Raw genomic sequence first — 27,154 nt, forward strand, 5'->3', positions numbered from 1 at the left:
CAGTGGGATTATAATAAATTAATTATGCACCTTCACTTTGAATACTGTATTCAGGGTTCGTCACCCCATCTCAAGACAGGTATGGCAGAACTAAAAGGCTCCAGAGAAGGTCTATAAAAATGAGCAGAGTAACTGATAACATTCAAGGGCCACTGTTGTCATAAGCCTCAAAGTCTCTTATGTTGCAACTGGGTGATGAACCACCAAGTCTCACTAGCTTGGATGTATTCCAGTTCCTCCAATCCAAATTGTGACTATTGATAGCTCTGACATAAGATGGGACACTTTTAAAGCACTTGATTTTTCCATAAAAAAATAAAACAACATTTTTTCAGTACTCTACATGTTTAAAGAGCTGGACAGATACAGTGCTTCCAGCTCATGATTTTATTTTAAGGCTCATAATATTTGGCGGGTTTTCTTAAATCCCTAGCGCCTAGAGTCATGTGATTACATGCAAATTTCCTCTTTAAAAAAAAAGATTCTAGCTCTCATGGTTGTGGCAAAAGTTTGAAAACATTAACCCTAAAGACTCAAAGCGCAGAAAGGAAATAAAGAGCCCAAAATGTGTTTATTTTTAAAATCTAACCATTTTTAAGCTAGCTCATGTTTGTGCGGGACTTAACTCATGATTCTTGAAGACTTGGGTTGAGCAATACTGCAGTGATAGTTATTGAAAAGTAAGCTGTTACCAACAACTATCATATGCTTATCCTAGTTAATTCGTATTTCAATTTTCATGCAACTTGCATCAAGACAATACTTAGTAAACATCCTGTTTTAAGAGACTGTGTTGTTCCAAACTTTCTGAGTATGATTTTGTTCCACTCCTTTGCTTAAGCAATTGATTTTTATTGGTCCTTAGACTCAGGTCACTTCAAGCAGGTTTCATTTTTAAAAGAAAAAACTACGGTTTTGATAATGCTGTGTGGTAACTGTTGGAAATTACTGATTTTTGTTTAATAGTTGTGACATTCCCCTGGTGTTATCTGGACCGCTGATCTGCTAGGTCACTCCAATCCTCGACTCGGGGACCCAGCCTTACCCTGCTCCGCTGTGAGAGCCCCCACTCCCGGGCTGTTCACGCACAGCCTCTAGCACAGGTCTCAAATATGCGGCCTGCAGGCCACATGCGGACCCCGGGGTTCTTTTCTGTGGCCCACCAGCTCCCCGTGGCCCACCCCAGCATTTACCTAGAGCGGCTCCTGCCCTGCCCCCGCTCTGCTTCAGGAAGCGTCTGGGACCTGGGGGAAGCGGAGCACAGGGGTCTGTGTGTTGCCCTGGCCGCTCCTCCAGGTACCTCCCCTGAAGCTCCCATTGGCCACGGTTCCCTGTTCCCCTGTCCCAGACACAACCCAGTTATGCCCGCTGGACGTTGCAAGCTTGTATGCGTTCATCAGTTTAACAAAGAAATTGATATACCAGGCTTGTTATCCCAAGGGGGATCTCTGAAACACTTCAAACCAAATGCATTGCTTCAGGTAGAATAACCAAACAAATATATTAAGTATAAAAGATAGATTTTAAGTGATTATAAATCAAAGCACAACGAGTTAGATTTGGTCAAATGAAATAAAAGCAAAATGCATTCTAAGCTGATCTTAACACTTTCAGTGCCCTTACAAACTTAGATGCTTCTCACCATAGGCTGGCTCGTTGCCCTTCAGCCAGGCTGTCCTCTTTGATCAGTGCTTAAGTCGCTTGGTGGTGGTGTCTATAGATGGAGGTGGAAGAGAGAGTGCATAGCAAATGTTTCTCCCTTTTATCATGTTCTTTCTTCCCTCTTGGTTTTGCCCCTCCCCACTTCAGAGTCAGGTGAGCATTACCTCATCATAGTCCCAAACTGACCAAGGGAAAGGGGGTGACTCTTTCAAAGGTCCAACAGATCCTTTGCTGCTCCCTAGGCCAGTGTCCTTTGTTCCTGTGAGGCTGGGCTGGGTTTGTTCCATACGTGCCCTGATGAGGTGTGAACTACCCCTCTGGTCTTGGAGAGTTTTGCCTGGGCCCCTGCTCCTGGAGAATTTTTGCCTGGGTTTGTTTTAAGTCATGAGGACACATTTTCAGCCTCATAACTATATACATGGAATTACAACTTATAACATTACTATAACAGCAATACCAAGTGCATCATGAGCCTTCCAAAGACACCCGGCATAATAAACTTTGCATTGGATACCACACAATCATATAAGGATGAACATGGGGGTACAGGGTGTTTTCCGCAAGGTACAGAGCGTCACAATGGTGTCTACTAAACAAATTAGCTACACCTTACAGCACTCTTTGAGGCACACAAATATTACTAAAAATGTGAAACAGAGGCACAATGACTTGCCTGTGGCTTAAAAGAGAATCTGTGACTAAAATAGGATGGCAGGTCCTGAATGCTCTTAAGGCAGGGTTAGCTCTACATGTTTTGTGTCACGGAGTAGAAAATGTTTTCATCTCCCCCACTCACCTAGAAAAAGGGAAAGTGGGGATTTGTAGCTCCGCAGTGAGATCATTTGGCACCTCAAACACTGGTTTGCTGCCCTGCCCTACTAATCTACACAAAACTAGTATCCCAAAAAGTGATCTTGAATTAAACAGAAAAACAAGTTACTGTCCACTATGTGCAAGTAGGGCAGGAAGGGACCCATGGATGGGAGTTTAGCTGTGGTCAGGATGTGGCTAATATGGAAATTGTGCTGGTCTGTAGTTCCGTTTCTGTTTCAGTGAGACAGGATTACGCCTCTGCTGAAAGCTATAGAATCATAGAAATGTAGTGCTGGAAGTGACCTAGAGAGGTCACCTAGTCATCTCCCCATGCTCAGGCCAAAACCCTGTCTGTATGGATAGAGGGTTTTTTCTAGCTTGTTGCTGTGGAGATGCCCAGCCTTATTATGCTTCAACAGACATGCAGATGTCAACTGTTCTGGCTTGGCTCAAACACTTCTGACCCAGGCAGATTTTGCACATAAAATGGTCATATTTTGGATATCCTAGAGACTGAGGTGCTGTAAGTGATTTTTGTCCAGCCTCCATCTGTACTTTGACATTACTACTTCTCTTTTCTGCCATCAGAATAGAGTATGTATTCCATCAGTCCTCCCATGGAGAATTATGTGCTGGTGAATATATTCTGGCCAGTGTCCCTCTTTCAGGATAGCTTAGGACATTATGATCAACTTTTGTCTTCTGCCATCAATATATTGGATCTTAAGTGTCTTGTTTCTTAATATAAGGGAGTATAAAAAAGCTTAGTTAAATCCCAGACAGCAGAATTATTTTTTCATGGTTGACAGTGTGGTGAATCTGGGCTGTATTTGTTTGGCGGGATTCAGGTATAAACTTTTCTAATTTTGTGAACAAGATTTAATTGATTGGATTCGGACTTCATACCTTGGTTTTTCAGAGCCAGTTCTATATATTTAGAGATGGTAGTTTTCTTTCAATTTTGGGTGGTCTAAATGTGATGGGAAGCTTTGGTCTGCAACCTGTGTATTGGACCCATGCCTTTTCATGAGTAGAATAATCAGCTGGGGGTTACTGTGGTGTATGAGATCAGAGCTGGTTAGAATAACTAATAATTGTGAACATTTTTTTAAAAACTTTTTTTGTTTTGTTTTTTGGCCAAAGTTTAGTTTTTTGTCAAGTTCAGGCTAGCTCTAGTTGAGATCATTAATGTATCTTTACAGGAGGGCATTGCTCTTCTTTCAAGGGAACAGTCATTGAATCAGTCCTGATAATCTCTGGATGCTGATTATTTCACCAGTTTATGTCCCTTTCTTAAACTTTCTCTTTAGGCTGTGACAAGAAACATTGCTAGTATCTGGAGACCTCTGATTTGCTTGATACTTCCCACTCTGGCTTTCAACCTGGGTATAGGACAGAAATTGCAATAACCTTTTTGATGTCTGATCTCCTTGCAGTGGACAGAGGTTAAATGTCCATACTGTTTATTTGAGGACTGTCAGTAGCCTGTGATACTGTTGACCACTAGGTTTAGTTGATTTGGTCGTGTGCCCTTGCTTGAATAGGTATATTTATTATTAATTTATTTATTTATTTACTATTAATTAAATACCAGTTCCCTTCGGTAGTTCCATGTGTCCTCTGACAGAGATCCCAGAAAGTGGTGTTGGGCAATGGGTTGTGGGCCCTAAAAGTTCTGTGCTGTACGGTGTCACAGATTTTTATTCTGTCACTGATTCTATTCAACATATATTCCGAGGAAGATAGTGAGACAATTTGGGCTGTGATGCATTTGGTACTCAGATGACATGTAGGTCTGTCTTGTATCAAACTCAGATTATGAAGGTTTTTGCTTTAGTGGTTCACCAAGATAGAGACATGAATGAAAATTAGCTGGCTGAAGGTCAGTGTGGATAATGCAAATGAGTTGAGGGAAGCACATAGAGAATATGATGGATGGTGTTAGCACCAGTTACTGAAAATTTTTCTCTTCAGTAATTTTTTTGAAACTGATAACTTGGGAGGTTTTTTTGGCTCACCTGTTCCTTGTTGATTTCCAGATATTTTAAACCACCATTTTTATCTGAGTCTGGCAAGGTGCTTATGATTTTATTTGTTTGTTTTTCCTTGTGTGTGGACTTTGCTACATCATTGTGACCTTTCCCATGAATTACTGGGTGCTTTCTACAGGTGACTCTTCAAGGCTCCTAAGAACCTAAAGCTGGCATATAATATAACATCTTCCCACGCTATGGTTTCATGTACCTGAAGGAGAATGTACTGCATCAGTCTCTTGAAAAACTGCACTGGTGCCTATTTTATTTTCAGGTGCAAATAAAGATGTTGACACTGATCTGTAAAGCACTAAAGGGCTTGTTTCCTGATTATTTGAAAAATTACTTCTCATCCATACTCTCATAGCTACATAGATATGCAAAACGAACAGGAGTACTTGTGGCACCTTAGAGACTAACAAATTTATTTGAACATAAGCTTTCGTGGCCTACAGCCCACTTCATCAGATGCATAGAATGGAACATATAGTAAGAAGATATATATACATACAGAGAACATTAAAAGGTGGACCTTGCCATACCAACTCTAAGAGGCTAATTAATTAAGATGAGCTATTATCAGCGGGGCGGGAGACAAGGAGGACTTTTGTAGTGACAATCAAGATGGCCCATTTCAGACAGTTGACAAAAAGGTGTGAGGATACTTAACATGGGGAAATAGATTCAATTTGTGTAATGACCCAGCCACTCCCAGTCTCTATTCAAGCCCAAGTTAATGGTATCTAGTTTGCAAATTAATTCCAGTTCAGTTTCTCATTTGAGTCTGGTTTTGAAGCTTTTCTGTTGCAAAATTGCCACCTTTAAGTCTGTTACTGAGTGACCAGAGAGGTTGAAGCATTCTCCTACTGGTTTTTGAATGTTATGATTCCTGATGTCAGATTTGTGTTCATTTATTCTTTTTTGTAGAGACTGTCAGGTTTGGCCAATGTACATGGCAGAGGAGAGAGACTCCAATGAGAAACTGCTGAACTGTATGTATATATATCTTCTTACTATATGTTCCATTCTATGCATCTGATGAAGTGGGCTGTAGCCCACAAAAACTTAGGCTCAAATAAATTTGTTAGTCTCTAAGGTGCCACAAGTACTCCTGTTCTTTTTGCGGATACAGACTAACACGGCTGCTACTCTGAAACCTGTCACTATGCATAGATATGGTTATACTGTAGTCCCCTTGTTTGAATGGTTGGGGACTGCAGGTAGGATTTCCTCACTTGGGAAATCTTGGCAGTGGAATCTGCTTCTGCACTTAGTGTGTCAGAGCTGGTGTGTGTGGATTTGGGGAGACTTAGGTGTTGAATTGTTTCAGTTGTTTATATATTTTGTCCAGTGCCCACAGAAATTGATGGGCATTTCTTTAAAAAGAAAATAAACAAATTAGTTCCTCCATTAAGTTATCTGAAGATAAGCAATGGCTGGGCAATCGGATGTGTTGGATGCGGAAATTACATATACTTTCTTTACAATAGAAGAGTATTACATTTAGAATACAAATATATGTGGACAGTTAAGGGGCACCTCTGAAAAAGAAATCAGGGAGAGAGATTCTAATTCTTTGAGAAACATTTGTCCACTCCTGGCCTATGTCTATATTGGGCAAATATGTCATGTTAGAAAAAAGTGGTGGTCTTAGCATATGTGCCACGTGCCTCAAGTGGCACGTGACCAGGATTCATCACTGAATTTAGTCCACTGATTGGATCATTATCTTCCCCGGCTCAGGCCGGGTACTGAGGGGGAATGTGACGTGAATGCTGATCCCTGCCCCCAGAAACACGTATTGACCAACACCACTTACCATGAAGTTAAACGCAATTTTGTCCTCAATGTGAACAAGACCAGTCAAGCTTATGTGTGTGCTGATTCTGGTGTTGTGTCACCAGCATTCTCCATGGGGAAGACTGATGCAACTAAATCATCGCTGACAAAACAAATATCCTCATTTTTCTTAACTGCTACTTTTTTAAAAGATATGGTGATCCAGCAGATTCAGTGACCAATTCATAGGCTTTCTTCTTCTGCTATAGTTGCTTTTTGTTATCTATATTAAAATCTTAGCACCCCTTTCCCCCAATTTCCTTCTTAATGTTGCGGTAATTTATGTTCCTTGTATTGGCTTCATTAGGATTAGATTTAGAAATCCTTGAGAATTTTAATCTGATTGGCAAAGCTTGAGCGGTTGTTCAAGTTAACTGTATTGGCAATATGGGCCAATATATTGGTTTTGTCATTCTGCGTTTCTTTTTGTTCAGAGACATGTATGTCTTCTGATAATCTTCTACTATTCCCTACATAGCCTCCATATATAAGGATTTTATTTCCTTTTAATTTTGATTTTAGGCCCTTTTGGGGTAAGTTTACTTTACTGAAATCTTCCTAAAATTTAGTGTTTCTGTACTAGTTTTTGGAACCTTTCCTTCCTTGAGGATGCTGAACTTAATTTTATTGTTATCACTATTAGCAGCTCAGCTATTGTTATTTCTTGACCAACTCCTGCAGGTCCTTGGTCTGTGTCCCTGCGTGGGTGCATCTGCCATTGCCACCCATGTAGGGAGAAGTGAGCTGTGTGCCGTATACTCCCTTCTGAAGGCTGGACTATCAGTCACAGAGTGACTCTGCTCCTGAGTATGTCTACGTTGCAATCAGAGGTGTCATTGTAGCAAGCGGAGACCTATCCAGGCTAGCTTTAATCTAGCTAAATTGGGTACCAATAATAATTAAGCTGCGGCAACAGAATTGTCACAATAAGAGGTGATGCAATTTTAGGCTCAGTTTTGGTAAACACTGAACATCAGAGCAGAGCTGGTTATAGGAGATAACCTTGGATCAAGTGATCATGAGTCAATTAGGTTTAAATTAAATGGAAGTATAATGAAAACAAGGGTTGTTGTTTTTTATTTCAAAAGTGCAGACTTTGCGAAATTAAGGGATTTAGTTAAAGACGTCAACCAACCTGAAGAACTCAAGGACTTAAATGTGGAGGAGGCTTGGAATTTCTTCATATCAACTATACAAAAACCACCTGAAATTTGCATTCCAAGCAAGAGGGAAAAAAACTTGTAAGGAAAGGCTCTAACCACAGCCAGATGAATAACCACCTCAACAAGGTTATTGTAAGGAGTAAGCAAAGAGCCAGTAGGAAATGGAAAAAGGCTCAATCAGCAAGAAAGTTATTTTCTTAATTAAAAAAATGTAAGAATAAAGTGGGATATGATAGAAGTCAAGCTGAATTAGCTCTTAACAGGAAATTAAAATAAAGAACAAGGATTTTTCAGTTCTATAAATAAAAAGAGAATAAGGAAGGATGAGGTTGGGCCATTATGCAAAGTGGGTGGGAAGGAGATTAAAGATAATCTAGGTGTGGCTTAAAACCTAAATGAATACTTTGTCTCAGTTTTCAATAAGGATGATAATATGGATGAGGGCAGTACCTCCGATGGAAATGAGTGTCTAGAAATGGAAATTAGTCCATCTGTGGTGGAAGAAAAAATTAAAGAGCTCGATATGGTCAAATTAGCGGGAGTGGGGATGGTTAGGGAATAATTTCTATCCAGAATACTGAAAGAACTGGCACATGAGACTGCTAGTCCAGCAGCAAGGATTTTTAATAACTCTATTTGCAATAGTACCACATGACTGACGGATAGCTAACATCATACCTATATTTGAGAAAGGGCAAAAAAGTGATGCGGGCAATTACAGACCTGCTAGTCTGACCTCAATAGTATGCAAAACTTTAGAACAAATTGTGAAGGAAAGAATAATTAAATCCATGGAAGTGAATGATGATGCAACATGGGTTTAGCAAAGGCAGATCATGCTAGACTAACCTGATGTTCTCCTCCTGATTTTTTACATAAGGGAAGTGCAGTGGATTTAATACACTTGAACTTCAATCAAGTATTTGACATGGTACCACATGGGAAATTATTACTTACATTAGAAAGATGGGGATCAATACAAGAACTGTAAAGTGGATAAGGAACTGGCTAAAGGGCAGAAGGCTCTGGGTTTTGCTGAAAGGTGAATTATAGGACTTGAGGGAAGTTACTAGTGGCATTCCTCAAGGATTAGTCTTGGGACCAATCTTATTCAATATTCTTATGAAAGACCTTGATACAAAAAGTAGGAGTGTTTTAATGAAATTATTTTTGATGATACCAAGTTGGTAGGCATCATCCATACAGAGAACGACTGGAATTTGAGACCGGAAGATCTGGATGCCCTTGAAGGGTGACAGAAGTGGGATGAAAATGGGATGAATTAAATACTGCAAAGTGCAAGGTCATGCGCTTAGGATCTAATAATAAGAATTTCTGCTGTAAGCTGGGGGCTTATGAGCTGGAAGAGACAGAGGAGGAAAGAGACCTGGGTGTGTGGGTCAGTCACAGGATGACTATGGGCCAGTGTGATGCGGCTATAAAAAAGGCAAATGCGATTGTGGGATCCCAGGCGAGGCATTTCAAATAGAGAGAGAGGGAGAGAGGTATTAATGTCCTTATAAAAGGCACTGCAAAGACCTCATTTGGAATAGTGTGTACAGGTCTGGTCATGCATGTTGAGGAAAGATGAATTCAGACTGGTACAGGTGCAGAGAAGAGATACTAGGATGATCAAGGAAATGAAGGGCCTGTCTTGAAAGGAGACTGGAAGAGCTTGACTTGTTTAGTCTAGCAAAAAGATGGCAGAGAGGGGATATGATTGCTCTTTAGAAATACAAGAAGGGGGGTAAATACCAGGGAGTGTGAAGAGCTATGTAAGCTAAAGGACAACGCTGGCACAAAAACTATGGATATAAACTGACCATGAATAAATTCTGGCTGGAACATAGAAGGTTTCTAACCATCAGAGAGGTGAGGGTCTGGAACAGCCTTCCAATAGGAGTTGCAGGGGGCAAATAACTTAATTATTTTTCAGCAAGAACTGGACAAACATCTGAGTGTAATTGTAAGATGGGGTAGCTTGTGATGGTAGGGAGCAGGGCCCAACAGCCCTGGAGCTCACTTCCCATTTATGCTCATAAAAGCTCATGCTTCAGGGCTTCAGCTGGCCACCTGCTGCAGTCAGGAATGTATTTTCCCCCAGGTATTCTCGGTTTTTAAAATATTTCCTTCCTCTGGAGCATCAGGGATGGCCATGGTTGGAGATAAACTTTGGATGCAGTGGGCCAAGGCTCTGAAATGGCACCAAGCATTCTCTTTCTAAGGTGGTTGGCTGGCTGATTCTTGCTCACTTGCTCAGAGTCTAACTGAGGGATGAAGAAGAAATTTCCCCCAAGGTCAGATTGGCAAGACAGGGTTTTATTTCCCCATCTTTCTCTCTAATGTGTGGGTGCAGATTACTTGCCAGGATTGTCTGGCTATCTCTCACTTAATCATTTCCTTGCCATTGCAGGGGCCTCTGCAGCTGGTGAACTTTGGTCTCTCCCATTCTCTGCCTGTAACACAATAGTCTAGTCTCCTGTAGGCTCTAATACTTTGGTCTCGTTTCAGTTGTTGGGTTTAATGTGCGCTGGGTGGTGTTGGTAATCTGTGGTATGTAGAAGGTCAGACTGGATAAACAGTTCTGGCCTTAAACTCTCTAACTTTATCGGCCAGTTACCTCCAAGTATGTACCCAGGCTCCCTGTGTTGTACTCAGCTGGCTTGCTGGAGTGCATGCTGTACTATTACGGTACTACAGCCCAGGCTTCACCCTCCATTACGGTGCTGGAGCAAACTAGATTAAAGCTAGTTCAGGTATTCTACACAGGCTACAGTCACACATCCGCTTTCAGTGTAGACGTGCCCTGAGTAGCTTATGGTGAAGGGGTAGGTTTCTTGCCTATCCACAGAGGATTTACCCCCTTCCTGCAACAAGGTAATACGTACATGCAGCTAGGCAGAGAAGGCGTTCTTCTAGTCATTAGTGACTGGATTTGTCATGTCTTAAAATATTGTCGTTAGACCTTTATATCAGTCACCAGAAAGCTCTGGGTAGGCACTCAAGTAATGTGGTGGTGTGTGTGGTTATAAAGTGGAAAGAGGCTTGGTGTAAAGGAGGCTGGACTACAGCTTCTTTCACAAAGCAGTTCAATTGTGCAGTGTACTTAAGTAGATTTCAATGAAATGGAAAATATTTTGCTCTGTTTTTCATGACTAACAAAATCGGATCAATTTAGCAAAGGTGAATTATTGCCTTTTGGTAGGGTTGCCTTTTGGCCGGGAGTCTCCTGGAATCAGAATCGATCTTCTGGTGGCTACTGAAACCAATCCAGGAGATTTTAATAGGCAGCTAAAAGTCCAGTCGGCCGTGCAGCAGGGCTAAGACAGGCTCCCTACTTGCCCTGACTCCGCGCAGCTCCCAGAAGTGACCGGAGTATCCGGCTCCTAGGCGCAGGGGCAGCCAGGGGGGTCTCTGCGCACTGCCCTTGCCCTGAGTGCTGTCTCCACAGCTCCCATTGGCTGGGAACTGCTGTTGTAGAGATTGGCAGTATTTTCCCGAAAGTACTGTAGCATGCTAATCCAGGTGAAAATTGCAGATCAGACTTTTGTACAGTTTTATAAAATGTGTGTAAAGTAGGTTCTTTAACAAAACGTAACCATGTACATTTTTTTTACTATGTGTTGTATATACCTGCTTGTTCGTGTATCTGGATACAATCATTGTGATGGGATACCATCTGTCTTTCAGTGCAACCAGGCCAGTTTTATTTTTCAGTTGGTTTAATTAGTTAATTTGTTAGTTAATTCAGTACAGTGCCTTGATGTAGTAAGCTGATAGTTCACAGATCACTTCACACATGAGTGTTTACCTCAGACCTCTGATAACAATGTTAGAAACTGCAACACTATATGTTGCAGTTTGTAGAACTTTCACCATGTGCTAGGGTTAAGTTGGACAGAGCACTTGGTGGGAGAATGAAGGAAATCAGAAGCGAGGTTAAAAGTGGTTACGTTTTAATTCAGTATGGATAAGTGGTAGGATGATGTAATAACTAGAGCCGTGGAAATCTGCGTATATCTGCAGGCCATGTTTGAGGATTACAGACCGATGCGGATCCAAATTTTATATCTAGAGCCCCATAAATCTGCAGATATCTGCTTTATATCCACAGATCATGTTTGTGGATCGCGGATTGGATGTGGATACAAGTTTTGTATCTATGCAGGGTTCTAGTAGTAACTTACACAGATGGGGAGCCTTTCACCGAAGGGATTCCTTAGCACTTTACAAATTCAACATATTACAGCCTGATTTTTTAAAAGATCAATATCTTTGAAGCAGTGTCTGTGAGAGGAAGAAATAGAGCTGCTAATACTGTTGCTTTTTCACGGTCTATTTTTACCTGAGGGGAATGTTTGCATTTTTGCCATCATAGGCGGGGGCCCCAGGATGCTGAATTTTTTGCCTCAAAAGCTTCTTACTGCTGGTTGTCCATATTTAGCAGGAATCAGTTTTGGATGTCATCACTGGTGTGTAAGGTCAACTACTTTCTTGTGTGCTTATTCTGGTACCTTCTGGGTATTCGTTTTAAGCAAACAGTGCTTGTTGTTTTGTCATGCAATTGGTTTTCAGTCACAGAAAGAAAAAATTGAGGTTATCCTATATAAAAGTGTGTATAAAAATCTTTGCCTATTGCTGAAATATAGCTACTTCTGTTTAACACCTGTGTGAGCAATTCAGGACAGGAAGTGAAGAATCTGGTTCCCAGTAGAACTACCAGCAGTGGTCAATATAATGGAAAAATGAGGGGGCAATTTTAAAAATATTACTTAAATTAATTAGAATAACTGTTAGATATGGAGTTGGATTCCGATTGAAGTGTAGAATGAATGTTAGTAAAGGAGTCAGTATTGCTAAAAAGTTAACTTTCGCTTTGGGGGGTGGGGGGAAATTGGCTGAATTGCTGCTGAATGTGTGTATAATCAAATTTTAATATAAATCTTAAGAACAGAATTTGGCAGTTAATGAAAAGGTATATTAGTGCTCAGTTCTGTACTGCATTTTAATTGTGAAAACACACCCTTAAAGGGACAATCAACTTGCATTGTTTTTTGAAACTTACACAAAAAACTTTATCAAATAGTATGATTTTTGAAATGGAATGTCCTGAAATTTTAAAAAATGTAAAAATTGAAAACATTTTTTTCTCATTTGTTTGTTTAAAAATATCTTTAGGGTGAGCTTGAGAGCAGTGCCACTGAAGTTAGGGCCTATCCTTCATCTCCCCTTTCCTTTGTGCACACACCAGCTTTGCTATCTGTTTTGATTTAGCTGGTCTAGTGAAGACCTGCTAAATCAAGTGCAGAGCGCTCTCCAGTCAACTCCGGTACTCCACCGTAACAAGAAGAGTAAGGTAAGTCAATGGGAGAGCATCTCCCGTTGATGCAGCGCGGAGTAGACACTGCAGTAAATTGACCTAAGCTACGTCGATTCCAGCTACATAATTCACATAGCTAGAGTAGCGTAACTTAGGTCGACTTACCCTGATAGTGTAGACAAGGCCTCAGTTTCAGTTCTGCTGCTGTTGTCACAATGTGCTTGCAGTTCTTGGGAAGGTATGCAAAATAGTGAAACTGATTAGTATCCCTACACAAAATAAATTGAAAAACGGGGGGAGGGGAGGGATGTGTTTAACATTTGTTGTAGTAATGTTATGGGTGACTTGTAACAACAACAGGGTAAAGTTTTACAATGAAATATATGATTGACAGTGTCCCTTTTTAGATATAAGTTTTCTCAGTTTTTGTATATATTGAATACAGATTGTATTTCAAAGTTTTCTATTTTAAAACCACAAAAGTATAGTTTAAAATTTTTTTGCTCAACTTGCTTTTTTCAGTGACATGTGCCAAGTGATGGAGAAGTACAAATTCAGAGTTGAGCTACTAATAGAGATGGGTGTATTACTGGTGCCCAAGGTGGATAGATTAGCACAGACTTTTAGATAGTTTTCAGAGTAGCAGCCATGTTGGTCTGTATTGGCAAAAAGAAAAGGAGTACTTGTGGCACCATTTGTTAGTCTCTAAGGTGCCACAAGTACTCCTTTTCTTTTTAGATAGTTGTGAGTGTGGTTATTAAAAATGTTCATCATCTAAGTGGTCAGATAACAGGTTTCAAATATTTGTCCACTATGTTTTTAGTCATCATTGGTGTAACTATGTTAATGAAGTGGATTTGTAAGTTCACAAAACATTTGAACAGTAATTTACCAATAAGACGTGAAACAGACTGCAGAGTGTATGAAAAAGCAAAAGCCTGAATAAACAAACAGTCAAAGCCTGAAGATGCTAATTTGACGGATTGGGTTTCAAATTTAAGTAGAGACAATTCATAAGAAGCCTGCCTGTATCGTACGGAAACTGTAGCACTAAGAGATAATACATGTTAATTTCAAGCTGTATTTTGTTGTGCAACGTGGTTACATCTGGAATATTGGCAGTGTTCCTCTAAAAACGGGGGAAAACCTTGTTTTATATGGTTGTGTGACATATCACTAAGTACCAACGAGAGCAAGCATTTTAAAGGAAAATGATAGGCTTATGAAAATGAATGTCTGCTTATGCCTATAAATAAACATAAATGGTTAGCAGCTACACCCATAACAATTGGACTTGAGTCATAACAATTGACTCAAGACTGGCTCACAGTATCTAAAGACCTATAGAACTGTGGTATGTATTTGATCAAATTTACAGAAGTTAAAAAAAACAAAAACAAAAACAAAAAAACAGGTGGCCAGGAGCCAAGTCTGGGTGAATACAGATGTTGTTCTAAGGGATTTACTGTATGTTGCTGACAACACATGACCAGGATAATCGGGTGTTGTGGACTTTATGGAATGTGGCTGAAGGTTTCAAGTAAACATAAACCAAACTTGACTGTAGAACATAAACTTTTCTGTAGCTGGATAGATGTTGAAGATTTATTCTCTGAACATGAGAGAATATAGAATTAGAGGCTTCTGTTATATTTAATACAAAAGTTTAATAATTATTACAATAATATATATGTCCCAGTAACTTCATTTTTTTTATCTTAATTCTAGATTCATACACTCTAAGCCCACATGCACACTGTCATAGTTTCAAGGTAACTGCATGTGTATTTCCACCCCCATGGTCCACTCCAGGAGTTCCCAGTCAGGTCTGAGGTCTCCAGCTGTCACCTGTGTGACTCTTGTCCCACTCCTTTCACACAGGAAGTGGTAAGGCTTCACAGCTTGCCTGACACTGATATCCACAGCAAGCCAGTCTGTGTAAAGGTCAGCCCCTGTGCATTGCTTTCTCTCTCCGAGGGCTATGAACAGTGTATCGCCAGCAGTTACAAGTTACCACGCAGCTCTTTCTAAGCAAGCACACTTCTTCCTAAGGTCAAAGCATTACAGAGACAACACACAAAAAATCCTAATAAACAGATTTAAACACACACTAAACGTGTCAGGAGTCTGTCCTCAGTCTTCTGGGGTGCTTGTAGGCCAAAGTCTTCCAATCCTTCTGCCAGTGTCCTGATGGTTTGCTGGACCCCAAAGAAGGCCTTGAGTCAGTTCAAGCTCATCCTATTATGCCAAAACCCCTTTCTTTGTCTCTTTCTCTGGAAAATCCAGGTTGGATCAGTGTGTATATATAAGCCTCTGAAGGGAGCCTCTCTAGAATTCCACCCCATACGGCTAAATTCAGTGGAATTGTTTCGTCTCAGTGACTCACCTTAATTACCCCCTACTGTTTTTAGTTTCTGGAGGAGTTGTGGTAACCCTCCTCCACACGTGAACAATCATACATAGACTATTTGTAGATTTAATACAACAGGCCAGCAAAAATATTTCATGGGGTTGCAATATCTGTGTCACACACATTCTAAGATATAGATGTTAGATATCCTCTAATTTTGATAAGATTCCTCAGAGTTCAGTCTTTTTTTATAGAAACACTTTGTCTTAATTTTTAATAATTTTCCCCTTGAAAAACAATACATATTTTAAAGTGAATTCTACTTTGAGAAAAGGCTATGTATAAACAGCATCACCTTACTCCACAAATCTGTTTCCTGTGTTTTATTCAATCATATCTGCTTACATTAGTGTGTGGTTTTTTTTTTAAAGCCACTACTGCCCGCCATGCAGAATCAGCACAGTACTGGGAGAATGAATTGTCATTGTTCTTTCTGGCTTTAATGTCAATATAGAATGACTAAGTTGCAGTTGTCTGTGCAACAATGTTGTCTTCAAATTATGCTTGGTTATTCCTCTGCAACCACAGTGAAGATGAGTTGCACCAGATATACCTGAAAGAAAAATTTTGTCTTGCAGAGTCTCTTTATTAGAATCCAGAAAGGACATAGCCTGACTTCTAGGTCCTGGGTTGAGTTTGTAGGTTTTGCAATTAGAAGTATCACATATTTAGGGGGAAATCATTGATTTTTTAGCATGTTAACTGAGCAAAATGGATGTGGAATAAATGAGAAACATTAACAATGGCCGGGAGAGGGGAAGATGGGGATAGGTTCAGTATTTTGGAGAAAAACAAAACATGGAAGTGACTAAATATGTCAGTGACCAGCTACCCTGATTATTTTGTGTGTTGTATTTCCTCTGTCCTATTTCATCTGCTCTGTGTCATCAGATGTAAGTTGAGGGATGCCTTCCTGTGTGTCTACTATGCCCAGCACATTTTGGGCACTACTGTAGTATTACAAATTTAACTATCCTAGATACATTATATTTCAATACATCCTCTAATGGAAGTAGAATCTGAGAAATGAGACTGTTGTGCTATAATTAGGTGAAACTTTCTATATCATGAGGACACTTAGAAATACGTTCAAATATAATTTCAAATACTGAGTGTAATTAAAACCAAAGAAGTATACAATTTTTAACAGTTAGCTGTTTGTGGTGATCGAATGTTTGTAAGATGTAAAGATGTTTTTTCAAAGTTATTAAAATAATTGACTTTTAGAGCTAAATAATATTTGCATAAATATGTTCTTTGGGGCTGTGCCACTAGCCAGTGGGAGAGGACCTCCTACATATAAGTTTCTCCCTTTTTGCACATAACACAGTTATTCACAGTGGTCTCTGAATGTTATAGGTATAGAAGTTCCTCTAGCCTAGTGGTTTTCAATCTTTTTCATTTGTGGACCCCTAAAAAATTTCAGATGGAGGTACAGACCCCTTTGGAAATCTTAGACATGAAAACCACTGCTCTAATTCAAGAGGGTGGGAAGGGAAAAATTTGTGAGTTATCCTTTCATTTAAGGTGTACTTTCGTACCCTTCATGGGTGTTTTTATATGCTTATTTGAAATCTGTTTCCAGTTTAATGATTACTGGTTAGCAGGTTATTTTTGGATAATGGCCAAAGAGTAGATCATATACCAGAAGTGTACTTTTACAAACTCTGAAACTCTAGAGATGACTGAAGCATATCTCTTTAATGTGTGAATGTATGTTGAGTGGAAAGGAAGAAACTGGCAACCGGAATGGACCTGTCTGTCAGACTTGGTGGAATCCACAAATCTGATTTATAATCTATATAATAGAAATTATCTAGTATTAAAGTAGTTATCCAGAATGAAGATTAATTCGGTATATAAAAATATTGTGTTGGGCCTATTCAGAAAGTCCAAATCCAGGCAAAATTCCTATTTAATTCAGTTGCTATTGTATGTGGTGAGTAACTCTGTAAATTAAGCACTTCTTTAGGTGCCTAACTTTAGGAATCCAAGTTTGAAAATTTTGGCCTTAGATATTTAGCCTTTTCAGATGCCTGTGTTTTTGCATAACAAAGGGTGCATTTTGAATTCAAGACATAATCTAAAACTGTTTCCAGAGATCATTTGGACAGAGATTACAGTCAAAGTTATTTAATCAATAAGGCGTACATATGGGTGTAACTACTTAATACTAGAAATCAGTGTTTCATGTTCTCATTTTATATACACTGTTTGGATTAAAAATAACAAATTAAAGTTTATATACAGTTGGTCAGATTTTTATACAGTTTTTTTTTTCTTACAGGAATAGTGAATAGCTCCAATGATGGAGGACGGGAAGCCTGTTTGGGCTCCCCACCCAACTGATGGGTTTCAGATGGGGAATATCGTGGATATTGGCCCTGACAGCTTAACTATTGAACCGTTATACCAGAAAGGCAAGGTAAGAAAGGGCTTAAGGAATACTTAAAGAACTATACCATCACATAGTTCTATGCATAGAGCACAACAATGGGAGTCAATTTCGCTTTGTCTGACTTGAGCAATTCACTTAACATTTCCTTTGCCTCAGCTTCCTCAGGTACAAAGAAAAATGATTATAATATTGAATTCTGCAATACTGGCTCCCACTGGCAAGAAACACACAATTTCTGGTTGTCAGATTTCCATGTGTCTGAAGTATCTATAGTAAGTAACTGAATATGTGTGTATCTTTCTGTGCAGTGTTACTTTTCCCATATTGAGGCTGGCTCAGGATCTGTCTTAGAGATGATGCCTCTCTAGTCACAGGTCAAGAGGTGACAGAGCAGACCTTCCTTTTCTGGGGGACATGGGTATATATCTTAGGAAGAAACCTGAATAGGAAGCTGGTCATCTTTGCTTGATAAAAATATAAGCAAAGTGTAATGCCATCTGATGTCATTCTTCATCATGCTAAGAGCCACAGATAGATACAATGGGCACCTCAGCCTGTTTACACCTTTGAGCCAGAACCAGAACTTTCAGGTTGGAGTATACTGCGTATTGTGAAATTACTCGTAAGAAGTCTGCAAATGACCTAGATAAATTATCTATATATCCTTTCTCATCTACCCTGGAAAGCTTTAATAGGGTTTTCTTGTCACTCCTATGAGCCTGGGAAAGCATTAGGCTGTTGGCTGCAGCTGGCACTGCAGGTCACCATGCCCTAAATTATTGACCATCATTCTCAGTGGCTGCTGTGGGACACAGTGCCCTAATATCCAGGTTATTGCTCCAAGCTTCTGTTGCAGGATTTTAAGCCTTGCCAGCACCACCACCTCTTCCCCTCACAGATGAAAGTAGATGCAGAGGAACCAGAAGGCCTTGAGGGGCCTCTTGGTTCACTGTTTTTCTTTCTACCACACCCTCTGCCAGCCTTCATTCTTTAAGGCTAGAAGTTTCCTCATTGTGCACTGGTCAATATTTAACTTGGTATCATCACCAAAGTTAAATGGGAGTATTTTCCACAGGGGCTCAGAATTTCTAATTGTGGGAGATTTTTTTTACCTGAAAGAGTGGCCTCCTCAATATGTGGACACATCACTGGCAGCCCAGTCCAGGCAGGCATTATCTGAGCCCCTGATTTGCCATGGAAACTCTCAGGTAGCCTCAGGCCAGCAAGAATGAATAAACAAACAAATGTGAATTGTTATCTGATTCCTAAGTAACTCTGTGTGCTTTCACAAGCAGTACTAGCATGGGTGGACAGTATTGTGAGTATGGTGCCTCTTGGCCTAAAAATTACATGTCCTACAGACTTCTCTTTGGAAAGAGAAGAATAAAAAAGTGTCCTTCAAATATGTTTCATGCAGCTATATGGGGCTTTGGTTCTTGGGATCAAATACTCAGGGAAATCAGTTCTGAGCTATCTTAGTGGTACAATAAACTTTATGGAAAGCTGCAGCTATTCAGAGCCAACAGAAAATTCAACTTATGATCTTGACGCCTGACACACATTATGGAAAGGAATACAAGTCATGTGACAAGTTGAAGCAGTCTGTGAAGTACATAGGAGAAAATATCTCTTTGCAAGTGGTAGCAGGATCATTAGCTACTCATTATTGCCTCAGAGCTATCTGCCAAATGGCTCTGTCTGGAGTTAGACCCTAAATTGGTGCCAGGCTCTTTCAATTTGGGAGCAAAAGGGCTACCTATAGGTTTGATCAAATGAGCTCACTGGTACTTGTGAGGAGGGACCCTATAAAGCTGTGCAAAAATTTCAGGAGCAACTTTGTCCCATTCCCAATCTCAGCAACCTGGAAAGACCATGACATGAATGAAGTAATCCAAAATCTACTTCAGATTGGAATACTGCCACCTGCTCCCAATGCTATTTCTAGCCTCAGAGAATCGGGGACAAGCAGAGCAGAGCCCTGTCTGAAACATCTAAGTAAGTTCTGAATGGAGGCTTGTCTTCAAAGCATTCCCATTTTATTATCCTCAGGCAATTCTTGTGTTTTGCAGATGGATGGCAGCTGTTTTCTTTTCCCAACTTCAAATATTACCATACTATTTTACATGTGCTCCCAAGGTCTCTCTCCAGGATCTTGGTAGGAATTATACTGGCTTTAGAAAAGAAGAAAATTCATGTATCTCTTCCTGGACAATTTTTCTGATCTGGGCTCTGGATGACAGAGAAAACTGTAGCAAACACATGGAGTGATAAGAAAAGGAGGACTTGTGGCACCTTATAGACTAACAAATTTATTTGAGCATAAGCTTTCGTGAGCTACAGCTCACTTCATAGGATGCGTTCAGTGGAAAATACAGTGGGGAGATTTACAAATCTGCACACACACATCCCTGGAACCCCAGCCAGAGGTATTGTGTCTGCTACCCAAGATCCATAAACCTGGAAATCCTGGACGCCCCATCATCTCAGGCATTGGCACCCTGACAGCAGGATTGTCTGGCTATGTAGACTCCCTCCTCAGACCCTACACTACCAGGACTCCCAGCTATCTTTGAGACACCGCTAACTTCCTGAGGAAACTACAATCCATCGGTGATCTTCCTGAAAACACCATCCTGGCCACTATGGATGTAGAAGCCCTCTACACCAACATTCCACACAAAGATGGACTACAAGCCATCAGTATCTCCGATAATGTCACGGCAAACCTGGTGGCTGAACTTTGTGACTTTGTCCTCACCCATAACTATTTCACATTTGGGGACAATGTAGACCTTCAAATCAGCGGCACTGCTATGGGTACCCGCATGGCCCTACAGTATGTCAACATTTTTATGGCTGACTTAGAACAATGCTTCCTCAGTTCTCATCCCCTAATGGCCCTACTCTACTTATGCTACATTGATGACATCTTCATCGTCTGGACCCATGGAAAAGAAGCCCTTGAGGAATTCCACTATATTTCAACAATTTCCATCCCACCATCGACCTCAGCCTGGACCAGTCCACACAAGAGATCTACTTCCTGGGCACTACGGCGCTAATAAGCGATGGTCACATAAACACCACCCTATACCAGAAACCTACTGACTGCTATGCCTACCTACGTGCCTCCAGCTTTCATCCAGACCACACCACATGATCCATCGTCTACAGCCAACCTCCACGATACAACTGCATTTGCTCCAACCCCTGAGACAGAGACAAACACCTACAAGATCTCTATCAAGCATTCTTACAACTGCAATACCCACCTGCTGAAGTGAAGAAACAGATTGACAGAGCCAGAAGAGTACCCAGAAGTCACCTACTACAGGACAGGCCCAACAAAGAAAATAACAAAACACCACTAGCCATCACCTTCAGCCCCCAACTAAAACCTTTCCAACGCATCATCAAGGATCTACAACCTATCCTGAAGGACGACCCATCACTCTCACAGATCTTAGGAGACAAGCCAGTCCTTGCTTACAGACCAGCCCCCCAACCTGAAGCAAATACTCACCAGCAACCACACCCCACACAACAGAACCACTAACCCAGGAACCTATCCTTGCAACAAAGCCCGTTGCCAACTGTGTCCACATATCTGTTCAGGGGACACCGTCATAGGGCCTAATCATATCAGCCACGCTATCAGAGGCTTGTTCACCTGCACATCTACGAACGTGATATATGCCATCATGTGCCAGCAATGCCCCTCTGCCATGTACATTGGTCAAACTGGACCGTCTCTATGTAAAAGAATAAATGGACACAAATCAGACATCAAGAATTATAACATTCAAAAACCAGTTGGAGAACACTTCAATCTCTTTGGTCACTCGATTACAGACCTAAAAGTGGCAATTCTTCAACAAAAAAACTTCAAAAACAGACTCCAACGAGAGACTGCTGAATTGGAATTAATTTGCAAACTGGATACAATTAACTTAGGCTTGAATAAAGCTCTCCTGCTTGTAATAGCTCACCTTACCTGATCACTCTCGTTACAGTGTGTATGGTAACACCCATTGTTTCATGTTCTCTGTGTATATAAATCTCCCCACTGTATTTTCCACTGAATGCATCTGATGAAGTGAGCTGTAGCTCACAAAAGCTTATGCTCAAATAAATTTGATAGTCTCTAAGGTGCCACAAGTCCTCCTTTTCTTTTTGTGAATATAGTCTAACATGGCTGCTTCTCTGAAACATGGAGTGATGTGGTTCCTGGAGTATCTTTGATTCAGGGCAAACACAAATATATGGTGCCAGGGAAGCCAGTCATAGGCCTGAGCTGAGAATGAATCTATCAGGTAAAAGACCTTATCTCAGAAGAATGTTAACAGAAGATGAAGATGGCCATTTTAGAAAGTGGTGTCAAAGAGACGCAAACCTAATTCCTGTTGGTTCCTGTTGGGATTTCTGGTCTGATACACAGGCATGCTTCAGTGATCCAGAGTTCATATGATACCTATCCAGTAATTCTCTGTATCCCTTCTGTATTGCTACTTCATCCACTGGCAGATCTGTATTCTCTGCTCTTACAACTGGTGAATGCAGAGAATCATGGTTTTGGTTTTGTTTCTGTTTTACACATCTTCCCAGTTTAGTTCAGGGTATGTGTAACAGATGGAGACAGCACAGCATCCATCAGCTAGAACACAATGATTCATTGAGGCCTCAGTCCATAGCTCCTTCCATGGATAACAGACCAGTTCTGGTCATGACACCCACCCCTTGGAAAATGGACTTTCTTTCTTTAGTTATGGGGGAAAAAGCCCAGTTCTCACAGCCATGTGCTTTGAACAGGGGGTTTCCTGCTCTCTCCTCCCAAGACAGACTCCTCTGCAGAGTCCATTCAGAGGCAATGGCCCTGGTAGTAGCAATTCCACTGTATCCCAATGGGAGAGCCATTCAATGCTGATGGCCTTTGAGGGTTCTGTTATGGCTTTCCAGACAGCTTCCTCACTACATGTCAAGTTCCTACTACAAAATGGCTGATATAATAATCCATGTGACTGTTACAATTACCAATAGAATTCATAAAATGAAATGGAATTCATAACTGGACCAGACAGTCTTCCCCACACCATCTCACTGCCTATCAATGGGGAGATTAACACCAAAGTTTATTGGGCAAAATCAGATTTGCAGAGTGACTGGTGCTCTCCGAAATGCATTGCTCATTGCAGGTCAGTTTGGTGGGCTTCTGACTGCCCTTTTTGCATATGGAAAAGTAAATAAAGTGCTCTACAGCCTCTCTGTCAGGAACTTGGATTTGGGGTGGTGAGTGGCATCTTACAAACCTGGTCAAGCTCCCTAGTACATATATCTTCCCACTTTTCCCAGAGCTCCTCAGGACATTACAAAAGAGGGGTGAGGGAGCAGCAGTGATACCTATTTAGATCTTTCTGGATAAAGAGATTAATCAAGCCCAAGAGCTATAATCTAGTGTTGGCTCCTTGGATGCCTCTGTCATACAGAGGAGGTGAGCTAATGCAAGACTGGTAGTCCATCAGAGACCAAACTTGGTGACAATAAATACTTGAATTAAGTGATTTTTGCTTTCAGGGACCCCAAAGGAGGAGGCAACAAATACAGCTTATTCTACTGCCTGGTGCAAAGTCCATATTTAATTACAATGATATACCAGTGACATGCAACCTTGAGTTCTTACTGGAAGGCTTTGTTGTGGGTGTATGAATGTTGAAGCAAAAAGGTCAAGGCTCTGTAGCCTAATGTTCTTAAAATGTTAATGAAAAGGAAGTTTTATACAAATCTCAACGTTAAATGCTTCCTTAGGGCATTGCTTTTATTCCAGCCCTACGAGGTCATAGAGCATGGCCTTGGAACCTCATTCTGCTCCTTAGAGCACTACCCAGAATGAACCTCTCTGCAGGAGGTGATGTTACACTTCCTATCCATTAGAGTAGGACTCCTAATTGCTACTATCTCCAATCAGACACGTTTTTGCTTTTGTTTTTTTCATTTAAAGTTGGAAGCTTCCTCTAACAGGACCCAATATTATACTTTTAATTCAGTCCTCAAAATTGTCACAGCATTCATTTCCTAAGTACATTCAAGACTTAAGCTTCTTTGGTTAAGTATCATAGTCCAGCACTTAGGAGCTGAAAATCTGAGGGCAGTGTTTTCATATCTCTAATGTAGAAACCTGCTAGATGGCCAACAAAGCAGAAGTTCACCAAATTCTGCATATTGGTCATTCAGTCCTAGCGAATTTCCTTTTTTTTGGCAGAATTCTTATCCGTGCCTTAGTGCACATGGTTTGGTGGAGGAGGTATTTGTTTACCTTGTTTTGTATCAGAGGGGTAGCCATGTTAGTCTGGATCTGCAAAAGCGGCAAAGAGTCCTGTGGCACTTTACAGACTACCAGATGTATTGGAGCATAAGCTTTCAGGGGTGAATATCCACTTCGTCAGATGCATGTCCTTGTTTTGGTTTTCCACATTTAAAGGATGATCGTGCTTCCCATCCTGGAGGCACAAAGCTATGAAAGCTCCATTTTAATAATTTGTGGACCTTAGCATGAAGAGAAACAGGAAACTGTGTTCATGCTTTCCTGAAAACTTCCCTCCTTTGGGTAATTAAGTGCTCAGATCTGTCCTACCCTGGAGACAAATAGATCATCCAGATTAGAGATGGAAATTGACACTTGTGGTTTTTGTTTTTGTTTTGTTTTGTTTTTTGTTATGTGGGATTTACAATGCTCTCAATAAGAGAAATTGTTGTGCTTTTCCTTCAAAGTATATTTAACATAATCAGTAATTTAGGAATGTAGATTTCAATTTTTTCTGACTGTGAAAGTTTTCAATTGAGGAGAATTTCAGGAAGCTGAGTAGTTCTCTGCTACCAGTGACTGACAGGGCTGGTTTTGCCCCCAATCTTCAAGCAGGCTGAAAGGAAACATGCTGGGAGAAAGAGGGGACTCCAGCTCACTCGGCCCCTGTCCCCAGCATCCGGGTCTGGGAGGGGGTTAGCCTGCTGCTGCCACCTCAGCCAGGCTCTCTCAGGCAGCTGCTGGACTGCACAGAGCAGCGACCCAGAGTGGTCTGCATGAGAAGAGACTGGTCTTGCCCCTTCTGCTCCTGGCCCAGCTGCCAGGGACAGGGGCTGAGCGTGCTGCAGGGGGAACCCTTTTCCGTCCCTCCTCCTGCAGCAGACCAAGCAGAAATCTGGGGGAGGAGGCAGTTGATCTTGTATATTCCTCCCCCTGGCCATGTGTTGCCTATGAAAGGGCTCTCTATGGCTGCAACATGCTTCACTGAACAACATTTGTATCTAGCAACTATATAGATTTCCCAAGGAGGTCTGGCTAATCTAGATTCTGACCATCTCCAAGGCAATGTGTAGCCCCTTCTTTAGAATGTTTTAGCACATAACACTAATGAGAGATAGGAGGGAAAAAAAGGGAGTGGCAGGACAAGGAGTGTATAACCCATGAAGAGTCTCTATACCAGGGAAGGAAATCATGGAAGCTTTTTTACTATTTTCCAACTGGCAACACTTAGTTTATAAAAAGAAAAGGAGTACTTGTGGCACCTTGGAGACTAACCAATTTATTTGAGCATAAGCTTTCGTGAGCTACAGCTCAAGTGAGCTGTAGCTCACGAAAGCTTATGCTCAAATAAATTGGTTAGTCTCCAAGGTGCCACAAGTACTCCTTTTCTTTTTGCGAATACTGACTAACACGGCTGTTACTCTGAAACTTAGTTTATAGACGCTTTAATGCTTCAGTTTAAGAAACCTGGCACTTCAAAAGTGGCTGCTTAACACTGTGTGCAATTTTAGATTGTGTGACCTACACTGTATTGTTTCTATTGTACTGAAGTAAGAGGGTGTCTTAAAATGGTACAGAAAACATGATGTTTATCATGAGGGTGTCTCACTGAACAAAGTTTTAAATAGACAAACTTGCTTAAAATGTTAAGATCATTACTTCTGATAGACAAAGATCTTGTTGCTTGTCTTTTTTGCCATTTTAGATAAAGTAGACGAATCTCACTGCCTGAATCCCCATCTCCTCATGGAAATTAGCTTTGTAGCAGCATAGCAGCTGCTTCAGCATAGCAGCTGTAACATTAATTGATACAACAAGGTTCATAGCAGCTGCTTCAGCATAGCAGCTGTAACATTAATTGATACAACAAGGTTCATTCATAGATAGCTACAATTCTCTAATGTAAATAACCTGTGCATGCTGTATAGACCCAGATAAAATGTCTGAACAAAAGTGTGTAATTTGTTGAAAAATGCAATAGATGTTTGTACACTGTGGACACTCCGATAGATCTATTCTTGCATGTTTCTCTTTCCTTTAAAAAAATATAAATTACAGTTTCTGGAGTATTAAAGAGACAAGTTTGCTTTCCGTTCCAGTAAGTGATGAACACTGGCTAAGTGGTTTTCTTTTGTAACTGAAATACAGGATTAAAGGAAGTGCTTGTAAAATCAGAAGTCAGTGTTTGGGAATATACTGTGTTTTACTATTTATATAGCTAATGTAGTGTATTTTAAAATGGGAATGTATTTAAATGGGTTAGGAGTACTAAAGCATGCTTGAGGGTACTATGCTAGGAATCGGGAGACTTGGATCTTATTCCTGGAGCTGCTATTGACTTGCTGTATAACTCTGAATAAGTCCAATTCTTTTTGAGTCTGTTTCCTTTGAATAAAATACATATAACTGTGTTACTGTTTTCTGTAATGCCCATCACTGATGCATCTAAATATGTGGGGATAGTGCTTACCTTTAAAGCACTTAGCATTTTTCATCCATAGATCCCTAAGTATTAGTAGCAGTAATGCAGTTGAGACTACGATTGCTTTCTTTACCATTAGCATCCCTCCATTTGTCTAAATCCGAGAATGGTAAATGCTTTTGATCGGGATATATCTTTGTTTGTATGATACCGATTATGATGAGGCCCAAATCTTTGATCAGTGTCCTTAGGAGCAACTGCAGTAGAAGTACATTGTTGCGGTGGTTGGGTGAACACACTAAAACCTGCCACAGTAAAATATGGAAATGGCAAATTTTCACTTTTTCTTAACTCAAATAATACACTTATTTAAAACATAGCTCACCATATCTTAGAGCTGCTTTCCCATCTGCAGTTTAAATTCTGAAAATATCAATGTTTTTATCTGACAGACTTTTCTGGCTGTTATCAACCAAGTGTTTCCTGCAGAAGAGGACAGTAAAAAGGATGTGGAGGATAATTGTAAGTACTGTATTTTAAAGTGTGTGTGTATGTATAATAGCAAGGATCCATTTGTTTTGTAACTAGATCTCTACTTTTCTTTGTTTGTTTGCTTGAAGTTGCACATAATATTTATAGCAATAAAGATCCATTTAATGCAGGGATCTCAAACTCGAATCACCAGGAGGGCCACATGAGGACTTGTACATAGGCCCGAGGGCCGCATCACTGACACCCTCTGCCTCTGACCCCGCCCCCACTCCACCTCTTCCATGAGGCCCCGCCTCTTCCAACC

General features: G+C 40.6%; 1 protein-coding gene across 4 annotated transcripts in view; it reads left to right on the plus strand.

Moving 5' to 3' along the window:
* The window catches only part of MYO6 (myosin VI), a 179,646-nt gene that overhangs the window by 29,285 nt on the left and 123,207 nt on the right, over positions 1 to 27,154 (plus strand). For all 4 annotated transcript variants that reach the window (XM_073336485.1, XM_073336482.2, XM_073336483.2 and 1 more), the window contains exons 2-3: positions 17,528 to 17,665; positions 26,811 to 26,880. In XM_073336485.1, the coding sequence (XP_073192586.1) occupies positions 17,546 to 17,665; positions 26,811 to 26,880 (190 nt within the window). In that variant the 5' untranslated portion in view covers positions 17,528 to 17,545. The remainder of the gene's footprint in view (positions 1 to 17,527; positions 17,666 to 26,810; positions 26,881 to 27,154) is intronic.

The sequence above is a fragment of the Lepidochelys kempii genome, chromosome 3 (assembly GCF_965140285.1).
Source record: "Lepidochelys kempii isolate rLepKem1 chromosome 3, rLepKem1.hap1, whole genome shotgun sequence".
Classification (NCBI taxonomy): Eukaryota; Metazoa; Chordata; order Testudines; family Cheloniidae; genus Lepidochelys; species Lepidochelys kempii.